Genomic DNA, 14,460 nt, shown 5'->3' with positions numbered 1-14,460 from the left:
CAAAAATTTTATTGAAAATTTGACAAGCCTGGATAAATTGGAGATGATCATATGTTATGTTAAGTGAGCAATGTGGAGGGCTCTAAAACAATTCTCTGAACAAATAAAAATTTCAAAAAAGTATGAAAACTATCCTTGTTCTGTACGGTAAACATATGGAAGTAACATCTTTACAATTTTCAAAATGTGTTTAATTCTTAAGCTAGGTACTTCTGGAAACCTGTTATATTTTTAGTCATTTTCTAGTGTAGAAACACTCTTTTTCACACAGTTTAGAGCAAAGTTAGACCAAAATTATTGGTTTTTTTTTTTTTTTGGATGAAGTTGCTTTCATTCATTCACACACATGTGATTGAACCAATCTGCTTAGCTAATTGATTGAAGTGAATGAGTCTTAGACCTGTGACAGGTCAGTACAAGAATGATATGGTGGGATCCTAATAGGTTTGGTTGCTGCACGGCAGGTACAGGCAAACAAACGCCCAGTGTGCCCTTAGCAAAGAAAATCTAAGAGTGGGTAGCAGCATAGAAACGACATGAATTTGAGTACACATTGTGGTTTGAATCAGAAGGAAGAAGAATTTTTAATAGTTTTACTAATTCAAGGAAAAAAGATAAATCCTAGAAAGAGTTGATATTCGAGATAAATTAATGGCTTAGCTATTCAGCTCATTTAATGTTTAATAAAGATTAGTTGATTATGTAAACATTTATCAAATATCTGTTTTGAATAGCATGCCTTTGGGTAATGACTTCAAAACAGATCTTGCCCCTTTTTTAATGAGAATGATATGCAAACAAGATATAAAGAAAACGTTACCTATTATTAATGATAATCTTTTTAAAGTTTAAAATAATTGGTTGGGATATCTAGATTTCTGACTTTCATTTGACATTTTAAATTATTTTTTTGTGTAAACTAGACATATTTCTGTGGCAGATACCATGACAGAAAATGTTAATGATGCTACAAAAAGTTATTTACATTTTTGAAGCTTAGAAATATAAATGAGATTAATGTTAAGGCAGAAACTGCAGCCAGTTTTCAGTGTTTTTGTTCAGCATATGTTAATTGAGCATCTACTTTGGGGAAAGAGTGCTGAGCAAATCTTTTTTTTATTCAACATAGTCTTTTTGGTCTTGGTTTTATTTTTTTAATTATCATGCAATAAAATTGATTTATTCTCGGCATACAGCTCTATGATTTAAACATATGTATAGACTGATGTAACAACCGTCACAGTGGTGTTTCAGAACAGTTCCATCACTCCCAGATTTGTGCTTTTATAATTGTGCCATGGTTATTTCTTTATAATCACACCATTATCCCATCCCTAATTCCTGAAAACCACTGATCCGTTCTCCATTACTTTAGTTTGTCTTTTTGATAATTTTATAAAATAATAATGTAATGTTATAAAATTAGAACATATAGTGTATATAATGTTTTGAGACTGGCTTCTTTTACTCAGCATAATTACCTATGAGATTCATCCAAGTTGTTACATATATCTATAGTTTGTTATTTTTATTGCTTAATAGTATTACACTGTATGAGTGAACCACAGTTTATCCATTTACCTGTTGAAAACAGGTAGGTTATTCCAGGTTTTCACAGTTATGAATAGAGCTGTTACAAACATTCATGTACAGGTTTTTGTGTGAACCTAAGCTTTCATTTCTCTAGGGTAAATGTCCAGGAGTGGGATTGCTGGATCGTATGGTAAGTGCATATTTAACTTTATAAGTAACTGTCAAGTTGTTTTTCTGAATAGCTATACCATTTTGCTTTCCAAGGAGCAATGTATGAGAGTTCCTTTTGCTGAGTATCCTCACAAACACCTGGTACACTCTTAAAATTTTGACATTAATAGATATGTAGTGGTATCACATTCTGGTTTTAGTTTGCATTTCCCTAATGGCATTTCCCTAATGATGTTCAATATTTTTGAGTGCTTATTTGCCATTTGTATATATTGTTTGGTGAAGTATCCTTTCAAATCTTTTAGTCATTTTTAAAATTGAGTTGTGTTCTTCGCGTTGAATTTTGGAAGTTCTTTATATACTTTGGATGTAAGTCCTTCATTGAGTAAGTGATTTGTAAAGATTTTCTCCCAGTCTGTAGCTTGTCCTTTTATTCTCTTAGAAAATTTGTTTTTTCCTGTAGAGGAAACATATTTAATTTTGATGAAGTCCAATTTCTCAAATTTACTTTTAATAGATCATGCTTTTGGTGTCCTAAGAACTCTTTGCCTAACCCTAGGTTATGAACATTTTCTCCTGTGGTTTCTTCTAAAAGTTATATAGTTTTAAGTTTTATATTGAGAATTATGATTCATTTTGAGTTTTTTTTTTAATAAGGTGTGAGATTTAGGTTGAGATCCCTTGTTTTGCATAGAGATGCTTGATTGTTCCAGAACTGTTTGTTGAAAACACTGTCCTTTCTCCATTGAAATGTTTTTGCAGCTTTGTCAAAAATCAGTTTGGCTATATATGTGTGGATCTATTTCTGGACTCTGTTCAGTTTATTTTTGTTTCTCTCCATTTGCCATAGTCCTTTTTCTTCTTTATTGTAGCTTTTTACTAAGTCATTAAAATAGGGTACTGTGATTCCTCCAGCTTTTTCTTTTTCAAAATTGTTTTAGTTATTCTAGTTCCTTTGCCTTTCCATATAACATTTAGAATCAACCTTTTTATCTTAAAAAAAGTAGATCAACTTAGGGAGAACTGAAATCTTTACTGTGTTGATTTTTCCAGTCATTGAACATGGTATGTCTCCCCTTTTATTTAGGCCTTTGATTTCTTTCATCAATATTTTGCAGTTTTTAGTGTTCAGAACGTGTGCATATATTGTTAGATTTATACCTAAGTATTTACTTTTTTTGTCGTTAATTTAAAAAATGTTTGATTTATAATTGTATATCATGAGTTTACAGAAACATAATTGATTTTTGTTTTGACTTTATATCTTGTGATGTTGATAGTACAGATCTTTGACATCGCTTGTCAGATTTAGCCTAAGTATTTATATTTTATACTGTTGATAAATAGTATTATTTTATTAAACCTTAATTTCCATTTGTTCATTAATGATATATAGAAATACAATTGATTTATGTATATTAATCTTATAGCTTACCTTTATAATTTCACTTACCAGGAATAGCAGGGATTTTGTAAATTTCACTGGGTTTTCTACTTCGATGATCATGTCTGCAAATAAAAAGTCTTCTTCCTTTCCAATTTGATTTTTTCTTTTATGTGTTATTGAGTGAGCTAGAACATCTAGTACAATGTTGAGTGAAAGTGATGAGAGCAGACATCGTTGTCTTTTCCCTGATGTTAGGAGGAAAGCATTCAGTCTTTCACCATAAACTGTTATGTTAGGGAGGGGTTTTGGGTAGATGCCCTTTATCAGCTTGAGGAAGTGTTTTTCTATTCCTAGATTGCTGAAAGTTTTTAATCATGAATGGATGTTGAATTTTGTCAAATGCTTTTTCTGTGTCAATTGATATGATTATGTGTTTTTAATGTGAATATTAAGTGATTATCAAATATTGAGCCAGTCTTTCATTCCCACAGTAAATAATTTGTTATGTTGTATTTTTCTTTCTATATATTGCTGGATACTACTTGCCAATATTTTTTGAGGGTTTTTTTTTTTTTTTTTTGATTTGTTAGTTTGCCTCTGTACACGAGGGATGTTATCCTGAAGTTTACTCTATTTTTGTACAGTCTTTGATTTTGATATCATGGTAGTGCTGGCCTTATGAAATTAGTTAAGAATGTTCTTTCTTTTTGTGTTTTGTGGAAAATATTGTGAAGAATTAATATTACTTTTTCTTAAATATTTGGTAATGAAACTATCTGGACCTGGAGGTTTTCGGGTGAGGGGAGGGAGGGGAATTTAACTGTGAATTCAATTTCTTTAATGTTTATAGGACAATTCAGGTTATCTATTTCATATTGGATAATTTTGGTAGTTGTTTTCAATGAATTATCTAAATTGTTGAAAATATGTGTGTAGCGTGTTCATAGTGTTCCTTTATTATGCTTTTAATGTCTGTTGGGTCTGTAATAATATCCCCTTCTCAATCCTGATAATGGCAATTTGTATCTTGTCTCTTCTCCCCTCCCCTCCCCTCTTCTCCCCTCCCCTCCCCTCTTCTCCAGCACATGCTCTCTCTCTCTCTCTTTCTCTCTTTTAGTTTTGCTAGAGGTTTTTCAATATTGTGGGTATTTTCAAAGAACCAGCTTTTGATTTTGACTATTTTTCTCTTTTATTTTTTGTTTTCAAAGTCGTTGATTTCTGGTCTTTTATTACTCACTTCCTTTTTTTTATTAAGTAATTTTTATGGGAGAAACTTAAGTTTTTCATTGGAAATCTTTTTTTTATCTCATCTAAGCATTTATTGCTGTAAATTTCCCTTTAGTTACTGCATGAGCTTCATCACAAGACTTTTACCTTGTATTTTTATTTCAGGTCAAACTGTTTTCTGATTTCCTTTGAGACTTCCATTGGCCCACCTAGATTGTCTAAGTGGCTAGTATAATCATGAAAATACTGAGATATTAGCATTTTGGGGAAACTTAAAAACTTCATCCTGTGAAAGAACATTGCTCCCTCTGTATTTAGAGAAAGTAAGGCTGCTACTAATATAGCTGTATAATATTTTATTTTTATTTTTTAAATTTTATTTCTTTATTATTTTTGGGGGTACACCAAGTTCAATCATCTGTTTTTGTACACATATCCCCATATTACCTCCCTCCCTCGACTCCCCCCACCCTCCTTGTCCAAGTTCTCTAAGGCATCTTCCATCCTCGAGTTGAACTCCCTTTGTTATACAGCAACTTCCCCCTGGCTATCTATTTTACAGTTAGTAGTATATATATGTCTATGCTACTCTCTCACATTGTCTCAACTTCCCCTTCACCCCCCGCCCCCCCAAACCTCGAGTTCTCCAGTCCATTCTCTGTATCTGCGTCCTTGTTCTTGTCTTGTCACTGAGTTCATCAGTACCATTTTTAGATTCCGTATTTGTGAGTTAGCATACAATATTTGTCTTTATCTTTCTGACTTAACTTCACTCTGTATGACAGACTAGGTCTATCCACCTCATGACATATAGCTCTATCTCATCCCTTTTTATAGCTGAGTAATATTCCATTGTGTATATATGCCACATCTTCTTTATCCATTCATTTGTTGATGGGCATTTAGGTTGCTTCCATGTCCTGGCTATTGTAAACAGTGCTGCAATGAACATTATGGTACATGTTTCTTTTGGGATTATGGTTTTCTTTGGGTATATGCCCAGGAGTGGGATTACTGGATCATATGGTAGTTCTATTTGTAGTTTTTTAAGGAACCTCCAAACTGTTTTCCATAGTGGCTGTACCAACTTACATTCCCACCAACAGTGCAGGAGAGTTCCCTTTTCTCCACACCCTCTCCAACATTTGTTGTTTCCAGATTTTGTGATGATGGCCATTCTGATTGGTGTGAGGTGATACCTCATGGTGGCTTTGACTTGCATTTCTCTGATGATGAGTGATGTTGCGCATCTTTTCATGTGTTTGCTGGCCATCTGTATGTCTTCTTTGGAGAAATGTCTATTTAGGTCTTCCGCCCATTTGTGGATTGGGTTATTTGCTTTTTTGGTATTAAGCTTCATGAGCTGCTTGTATATTTTGGAGGTTAATTCTTTGTCTGTTGTTTCATAGGCAACTATTTTTTCCCATTCTGAGGGTTGCCTTCTAGTCTTGTTTATGGTTTCTTTCTCTGTGCAAAAGCTTTTAAGTTTCATGAGGTCCCATTTGTTTATTCTTGATTTTATTTCCATGATTCTAGGAGGTGGGTCCAAAAGGATCTTGCTTTGATGGATGTCATAGAGTGTTCTGCCTATGTTTTCCTCTAGAAGTTTTATGGTGTCTGGCCTTACATTAAGTCTTTGATCCATTTGGAGTTTATTTTTGTGTATGGTGTTAGGAAGTGTTCTGATTTCATTCTTTTACATGTAGCAGTCCAATTTTTCCAGCACCACTTATTGAAGAGGCTATCTTTTTTCCATTGTGTATTCAAGCCTCCTTTGTCAAAGATAAGGTGCCCATATGTGTTTGGGCTTACCTCTGAGTTCTCTATTCTATTCCATTGATCTTCCTTTCTATTTTTGTGCCAGTACCATACTGTCTTGATCACTATGGCCTGTAGTATAGTTTGAAGTCAGGAAGCCTGATTCCACCAACTCCACTTTTCCTTCTCAAGATTGCTTTGGCTATTCGGGGTCTTTTGCGTTTCCATACAAATCGTAAGATTTCTTGCTCTAGTTCTGTGAAAAATGCCATTGGTCATTTGATCGGGATTGCATTGAATCTGTAAGTTGCTTTGGGTAGTCCAGTCATTTTCACTATGTTGATTCTTCCAGTCCAGGAACATGGTATGTCCCTCCATCTGTTTGTGTCATCTTTGATTTCTTTCATCAGTGTCTTAAAGTTTTCTGCATACTGATCTTTTGCCTCCTTAGGCAGGATTATTCCTAGGTATTTTATTCCTTTTGGTTGCAATGGTGAATGGGAGAGTTTCCTTAATTTCTCTTTGTTAGTGTATAGGAATGCAAGAGATTTCTGTGCATTAATTTTATATCCTGCACTTTACTAAACTCATCAATGAGTGCTAGCAGTTTTCTGGTAGCGTCTTTAGGGTTTTCTATATATAATATCATGTCATCTGCAAAGAGTGACAATTTTACTTCTTCTTTTCCTATTTGGATTCCTTTGATTTCTTTTTCTTCTCTGATTGCTGTGGCTAACACTTCCAAATCTATGTTGAATAATAATAGTGAGAGTGGACACCCTTGTCTTATTCCTTTTCTTAGAGGGAATTCTTCCAGTTTTTCCCCATTGAGAACGATGTTGGCTTTTGGTTTCTCATATATGGCCTTTATTATGTTGAGGTAATTTCCTTCTGTGCCCATTTTCTGGAGAGCTTTTATCATAAATGGATGTTGAACTTTGTCAAAAGCTTTTTCTGCATCTATTGAGATGATCATATGGTTTTTATCCTTCAAGTTGTTGATATGATGTATCACGTTGATTGATTTGCGTATATTGAAGAATCCTTGCATCCCAGGGATAAATCCCACTTGATCATGGTGTATGATTTTTTTAATGTGCTGTTGGAGTCTGTTAGCTAGTATTTTGTTGAGGATTTTGGCATCTATATTCATCAGTGATATTGGCCTGTAATTTTCTTTTTTTGTGACATCTTTGCCTGGTTTTGGTATCAGGGTGATGGTAGCCTTGTAGCATGAGTTTGGGAGTGTTCCTCTTTCTGCTATATTTTGGAAGAGTTGGAGAAGGATAGGTGTCAGCTCTTCTCGAAATGTTTGATAGAATTTGTCTGTGAATCCATCTGGCCCTGGGCTTTTGTGTGTTGGGAGATTTTTAATCACTGCCTCAAATTCCGTACTTGTGATTGGTCTGTTCATAGTTTCTATTTCTTCCTGGTTCAGTCTTGGAAGATTGTATTTTCGTAAGAATGTATCCATTTCTTCCAGGCTATCCAATTGATTGGCATATAGTTGCTTGTAGTAGTCTCTCATGATGTTTTGTATTTCTGCGGTGTCTGTTGTTACTTCTCCTTTTTCATTTCTAATTCTGTTGATGTGCATCTTCTCCCTTTTTTTCTTGATGAGTCTGGCTAATGGTTTATCAATTTTGTTAATCTTCTGAAAGAACCAGCTTTTAGTTTTATTAATTTTTGCTATTGCTTCCTTCCTTTCTTTTTCATTTATTTCTGCTCTGATCTTTATGATTTCTTTCCTTCTGCTCCCTTTGGGCTTTCTTTGTTCTTCTTTTTCTAATTGTTTTTGGTGTAAGGTTAGGTTGTTTATTCGATCATTTTCTTGTTTCTTAAGGTAGGACTGTATTGCTATAAACTTCCCTCTTAGAACTGCTTTTGCTGCGTCCCATAGGTTTTGGATTGTTGTGTTTTCGTTGTCATTTGTTTCTAGATATTTTTTGATTTCCTCTTTGATTTCTTTAGTGATTCCTTGGTTGTTTAAGAGTGAATTGTTTAGCCTCCATGTGTTTGTATTTTTTGCAGTTTTTTTCCTGTAATTGATATCTAGTCTCATGGCATTGTGCTCTGAGAAGATGCTTGATATGATTTCAATTTTCTTGAATTTGCTGAGGTTTGATTTGTGACCCAAGATGTGATCTATCCTGGAAAATGTTCCATGTGCACTTGAGAAGAAAGTGTATTCTGTCGTTTTTGGATGGAATGTCCTATAAATATCAATGAAGTCGAGGTGGTCTAATGTGTCATTGAAAGCTTCTGTGTCTTTATTGATTTTCTGTTTGGATGATCTGTCCATTGATGTAAGTGGGGTGTTCAAGTCTCCCACTATTATTGTGTTCCTGTCGATGTCCCCTTTTATAGCTGTTAGCATTTGCCTTATGTATTGAGGTGCTCCTATGTTGGGGGCATGGATATTTACCATTGTGATATGTTCTTCTTGAATGGATCCCTTGATCATTATGTAGTGTCCTTCCTTGTCTCTTTTAATAGTCTTTACTTTCAAGTCTAATGTGTCTGAAATGAGTATTGCTACTCCAGCTTTCTTTTGACTTCCATTTGCATAGAATATCTTTTTCCATCCCTTTACTTTCAGTCTATATGTATCCCTTGGTCTGAAGTGGGTTTCTTGTAGGCAGCATATAGAAGGGTCTTATTTTTGTATCCATTCAGCCAGTCTGTGTCTTTTGGTTGGAACATTTAATCCATTTACATTTAAAGTGATTATTGACATGTGTGTTCCAATGACCATTTTCTGAATTGTTTTGGGTTTGTATTTGTAGGTGTTTTCCTCTTCTTGTGTTTCCTACTTAGAGAAGTTCCTTTAGCACTTGTTGTAAGGCTAGTTTGGTGGTGCTGAATTCTCTTAACATTTGCTTGTCTGGAAAGCTTTTGATTTCTCCCTCAAATCTGAATGAGATTCTTGCTGGGTAGAGTATTCTTGGCTGTAGGTTTCTCTCTTTCAGGACTTTCAGTATATCCTGCGATTCCCTTCTGGCCTGCAGAAATTCTGTAGAAAGGTTAGCTGTTATCCTGATGGGTTTTCCCTTATATGTTGTTTGTTGCTTTTCTATTGCTGCTTTTAATATTTTTTCTTTGTGTTTAATTTTTGTTAGTTTGATTAATATGTGTCTTGGTGTATTTCTCCTTGGGTTTATTCTGTATGGGACTCTCTGCGCTTCTTGGACTTGGTTAATTATTTCCTTTCCCATGTTGGGGAAGTTTTCCACTATAACCTCTTCAAATATTTTCTCAGACCCTTTCTTGTTTTCTTCTTCTTCTGGGATGCCTATAATTCGAATGTTGATATGCTTAATGTTATCACTGAGGTCTCTGAGACTGTCTTCTATTCTTTTTATTCTTTTTTCCTTTTCCTGCTCTGTGGCAGTTATTTCCCCTATTCTATCTTCCAACTCACTTCTTCGTTCTTCTGCCTCATTCTGCTGGTTATAGCATCTAGAGTATTTTTAATTTCAGTTATTTTGTTATCCATTGCTGTTTGTTTTTCTGAGTTCTTATGAACAGTTTCTTGTACTTTCTCTATTTTGTTATCGAGATTTTGTATCATTTTTACTATCATTACTCTGAATTCTTTTTCAGGCATTTTTCCTATTTCCTCCTCATTTATTTGGTCTTGTGGTTTTTTTTCCTGCTCCTTTACCTGCATGGTGTTTCTTTGTTTCCTCATGGTTGTCCAAACTTTTGGGGTTGCTTGTCCCAGCGATAGAGGTGTTTATAGAAGACTGTCCAAGCCTCAGACTAATGTCTAAGTGTTAGGTTAAACAAATACTAAGTCTAGGAAACACATACATGTATAAGACACACAATTACTGAATCCGTTAGGACATAAGGCTCTGGAAAGACCTGACAGAACCCCAGTATGCTATCAGATATTCAAAGAGAAACCCAACAGAAATTGACAACTGATACAGAACAAATCAGAGACAAAAGCAAAAGCAAACAAAGAAACAAATAACACCTTACACATACAAACACTAATCCAGGGAGATTTTGTAAACTAGGATTAAATATAGAAAAGAGCTAGAGTACCACCAGACAGAATGGAGATTCTCAGAATGAAATTAGACAGTTGTACTAAGAACTAAGATAAAGACAAAAACCTAATATTAAATACGAAGGCAGTGCATCATCTGGAGAATAGAGCAAGGAATCTGAGCAGATCGATAGTGTTGCTTATGTTAAAATAAAATAAACTAAAACTGGATGGAAGAGAGGGGAACAGAAGAGTGTAGTGTGATTGGAAATGTGCAAGTAAGAAGAAGGGAATAGAAATGTATAAAAGATAGGGATGAAAGGAAAGTATGAGAAATATATTGTTTGTACTACCAAAAACTTAGCTAGAAATGGAAGTATATAAAAAGGCAAAAAAATAAAAATAGAATAAAAAATAGCATTAAAAAATTATGTTGTAAAACTTGTAGATCCTTTAGGACTAAGATCATAATTAATAAAGGAAAAAAAAAACAGAAAAAGAAAAAAAAAATCCAGAGCTGATCCCAGAATGGACCAGTTCAATAGGATTGATACTAATATTTCTGTTTCCTTCGAGTCTCAGCTGTAAGTGTTCTACACGCCTTGGGTTTTTTCTCATTATTCTGTGACCAGCAGAGCTTCCTTTATTGCTGGCCTGTAAGCATTGGTGTGTGGGGATGCAGAGGGTACAATAGTGGCTCCTTCCCCTGGGAGTGAGTGAGCAGTGGTGCACTGTTGTTTCAGTCGGGCTTGGAGGTGCCTGTTGCAGAGGGAAGCCAGTTGCTCAGATGTAAACAGAAAGTCTCAGAGTTGGGCCTCCCTCAGGTTTTTTTTTTTTTTTTTTTTTTTTTCTCAGCCGTCTCCCTGCTGCCAGCATTCCAAGGGGTTTTAATCTAGCCCCACCCGAGTGCCTGAGGGTCCCTGTTATCCCTGAGTGCCTTAGGTCGCCCACAGGAGTCCCTCCACTGCCTGCTGCAGGTGCTGAAAGAGAGAGAGAGGCTATGCCCATGGCTCCTCCCTGCTGCCCGTGAGCCTGCTTCATCCAGCTGCCATCATGGCTGGGCAGCTCTCAGGGGCAGGCACTCCTCACCGTGGACCTCTTCCCTCCTGTCCTCTCGGTCCGTCACCTTACTGGCAACAATTTTTGTCACCCGGAAGCAGCTCTCCGGTTCCCATGCTCCCGCTCCCGGACCCTCTGTTCAGCTGTGAATCGACATCTCGGTCCGGGAACGCTGAGCTGCAGTGCGGAACCCTCCGTATGTTTCTCACTCCCTCCCATCTGCCACAGCTCCACCGCTTCACCCTCTTTGAGCCGTCGTAGATGCCTCCCTACCAGTTATGTTGGGATCCTTGTGGTCCTTTCTGGTGTCTGAGGTCGTCTGCTGGTGTTCGGTTGGTTCTCTGTGGGAATTATTGTGTCTGTTGATGCATTCCCAATGCATCTGTGGAGAGGGGTGCATTCCACATCCCTCTACTGTGTCGCCATCTTTTTTTCCTATAATATTTTAAAATAATTCTATTTAAACATTTTGTTCTACAGTGTTGACATTTCTTAACCTTGAGCTTATTTAATATGAATAAAAGAAAAATGTCTCTTTAAAACCCACAAGAAGCTATTATGCAAAGAGTTTACCTTATGTTTCTGTGGAATGTTGTACATGAAAAAATAGTATAATTGAGCAAGTGTCATGGTTTTTAATAAATCAATGAACCATCTATAGTAATTATATTACATTCTTCTGAGTGAACTAAATGAGTTAAGACTATTTGTATTATTACAAGGGTGTGATTTAGGCACTAGGAAGAATACGGGCCAATAAGTTATATTAAAGACCTGCTTATTTAGTTTTACCTAGAGAAGATATACATTTTCCACAAAGGCATTATGTTTCATTTTCCTGGATTTGCATATGGGGATAATTTTTCACAGATTTTGAAGGAGTCCACTTAATCTTTTATCACGTGATTTGTCATTTTCAAATCATACACAGATCATATTCTAAACATATTTTTGGTTCTCTTTTAAAAGAAAAAGTTTGTGCTTCTGAATTATAATAGTAATTCATGTATTGAACAGTTAGCCTCATTTGTTTTCTTTCTAAAGAATAAAATTAGTGGTTTATTGAAATAAAAAGCTTCAGTGAAAATACTAAAAATTTAGTTAGATGACAGATTTTGCTATAATATTCCACTGTGAGGTATATGTATATACACACACACCACAATTCTTTATCTGTTCACCTCTTGATGGACACTTAGGTTGCTTTCCTATCTTGGCTGTAGTAAATATGGTGCTGTGAAGATTGGGGTGCACGTATCTTTTTGAATTAGTGTTTTGTTTTCTTCAGATATGTACCCAGGAATGGAATTGCTGGATCATATGGTAGTTTCATTTTTAGTTTTTTGACAAACCTCCATACTCTTTTCTGTGGTGCCTGCACCAATTTACGTGCCCAGCAGCAGTGCACCAAGGGTTTCCTTTAATCCACATCCTTGCTAACGTGTTATTTATGGTCTTTTTGGTGATAGCCATTCTGATAGGTGTGAGGTGATACTTCATTGTGGTTTTGATTTGCATTTGTCTAATGATTAGCAATGTTGAGCATCTTTTCATGTGCCTGTTAGTCATCTGTATATCTTCTTTGGAAAAACATCTCTTCAGGTCTTCTGCCCATTTTTTGATTGGGTGGTTTGGTTTTTGGATATTAAGTTATATGAGCTGTTTATATATTTTAGACATTAACCCCTTATTGGTTGTATCATTTACAGATATTTTTTCCTATTCAGTAGATTGTCTTTTCATTTTTTTTTTTGATGGTTTCTTTTGCTGTGCAAAAGCTGTTAAACTTAATTAGGTCCTGTTTATTTTTGCTTTTGTTTCTTTTGCCTTAGGAGACTGATCCCCGAAAATGTTACAGTTTGTGTCAAAGAGTGTTCTGCCTATGTTCTCTTATAGAAGTTTTATGGTTTAAGGTTTTTACTCCACTTTGAGTTTAATTTTATATATGGTGTGAGAAAATGTTCTAATTTCATTCTTTTACATGGATCAGTCCAGTTTTCCCAGCACCACTTATTGAAGAGACTATCTTGTCTCCATTGTATATTGTTGCATCCTTTGTTTGTCGTGTATTAGTTGACCATAGGTGCTTGTGTTTATTACTGGGCTTTGTATTCTATTCTGTTGATCTGTATGTCTTTTTTTTTTGGCCAGTACCATGCTGTTTTGATTACTGTAGCTTTGTAGTATTGTCTGAAATCAGCTTTGTTCTCTTTTTCTCAAGATAGCTGTGGCAATTTGAGGTCTTTTGTGGTTCCATGTAAATTTTAGGATTACTTGTTCTAGTTCTGTGAAAAATGTCATGGGTGTTTTGTTAGGGATTGCATTAGATCAGTAGATTGCTTTAGGTAGTATGGTAATTTTAACAATATTATTTCTTCTAATCTATGAACATGGGATCTTTGCATTTATTTGTATCATCTTCAGTTTCTTTCTTCAGTGTTGCATGGTTTTCAGAATACAGGTCTTTCACCTCCTTGGTTAATTTTATTCCTAGGATTTTTATGCTTTTTGATGAAAATTTAATTAGGATTGTTTTCTTGCTTTCTCTTTCTGATAATTCATTATTAGCATATAGCAAAGAACAGATTTCTATATGTTAATCTTGTGTTCTATGACTTTACTGTATTTATTAGTTCTTGTAGTTTTTGAGGAGACATTAGGGTTTTCTGTATATACTACCATGTCATCTGCAAATAGTGACAGTTTTACTTCTTCCCTTCTAATTTGGATGCCTTTTCTTTTCTTTCTTTTTTTTTTTTTCCTCGCCTGATTGCTGTGGCTAGAACTCCCAATACTGTGTTAAATAGGAGTGGTGAGAGTGAGCATCCTTGTCTTGTTCCTAATTTTACAAGAAAAGCTTTCAGCCTTTTACCACTGAATATGATATTAGCTGTAGGTTTGTAATACACGCCTCTATTATGTTGAGATATGTTACCTGTATAGCTACTTTGATGAGAGTTTTTATCATGAATGGATGTTGTCAAGTGGTTTTTCTGCATTTATTGAGATGATCATGTGACTTTTATCCTTCATTTTGTTAATATGGTGTGTCACATTGACTGATTTCTGGATATTGAACCATCCTTGCATTCCTGGAATAAATCTCACTTGATCATGGTTTCAATCCTTTTTATGTATTGTTGAATTTGAATCAGTATTTTGTTGAGGACTTTACAGCTGTATTCATCAGAGATACTGGCCTATAATTTTCTTTTCTTTTTTTTTTTTTTTTTGGAGTTTTTTTGTCTGGTTTTGAATTCAGTGTATTTATGGCCTTATAGAATGAATTTGGGAGTGTTCCCTCCTCTTCACTTTTTTTGGAATAATT

The 14,460-nt window shown here is 35.1% G+C and overlaps 1 protein-coding gene across 4 annotated transcripts in view; it reads left to right on the top strand.

Moving 5' to 3' along the window:
- The window catches only part of RNF180 (ring finger protein 180), a 276,720-nt gene that overhangs the window by 64,306 nt on the left and 197,954 nt on the right, over positions 1 to 14,460 (top strand). For 3 of the 4 annotated variants that reach the window (XM_057742663.1, XM_057742654.1, XM_057742679.1), the window contains one exon: positions 1,688 to 1,723. The exons of the other annotated variant lie outside the window; for it this stretch is intronic. In XM_057742663.1, coding sequence (XP_057598646.1) covers positions 1,688 to 1,723 — 36 coding nt within the window. The remainder of the gene's footprint in view (positions 1 to 1,687; positions 1,724 to 14,460) is intronic. 4 annotated transcript variants of the gene reach the window in all.

Source organism: Hippopotamus amphibius, chromosome 1 (assembly GCF_030028045.1).
Source record: "Hippopotamus amphibius kiboko isolate mHipAmp2 chromosome 1, mHipAmp2.hap2, whole genome shotgun sequence".
Lineage (NCBI taxonomy): Eukaryota > Metazoa > Chordata > Mammalia > Artiodactyla > Hippopotamidae > Hippopotamus > Hippopotamus amphibius.
The sequence above is the reverse complement of the archived record's forward strand: the minus strand, read 5'-3'. Positions and strand labels throughout refer to the sequence as shown.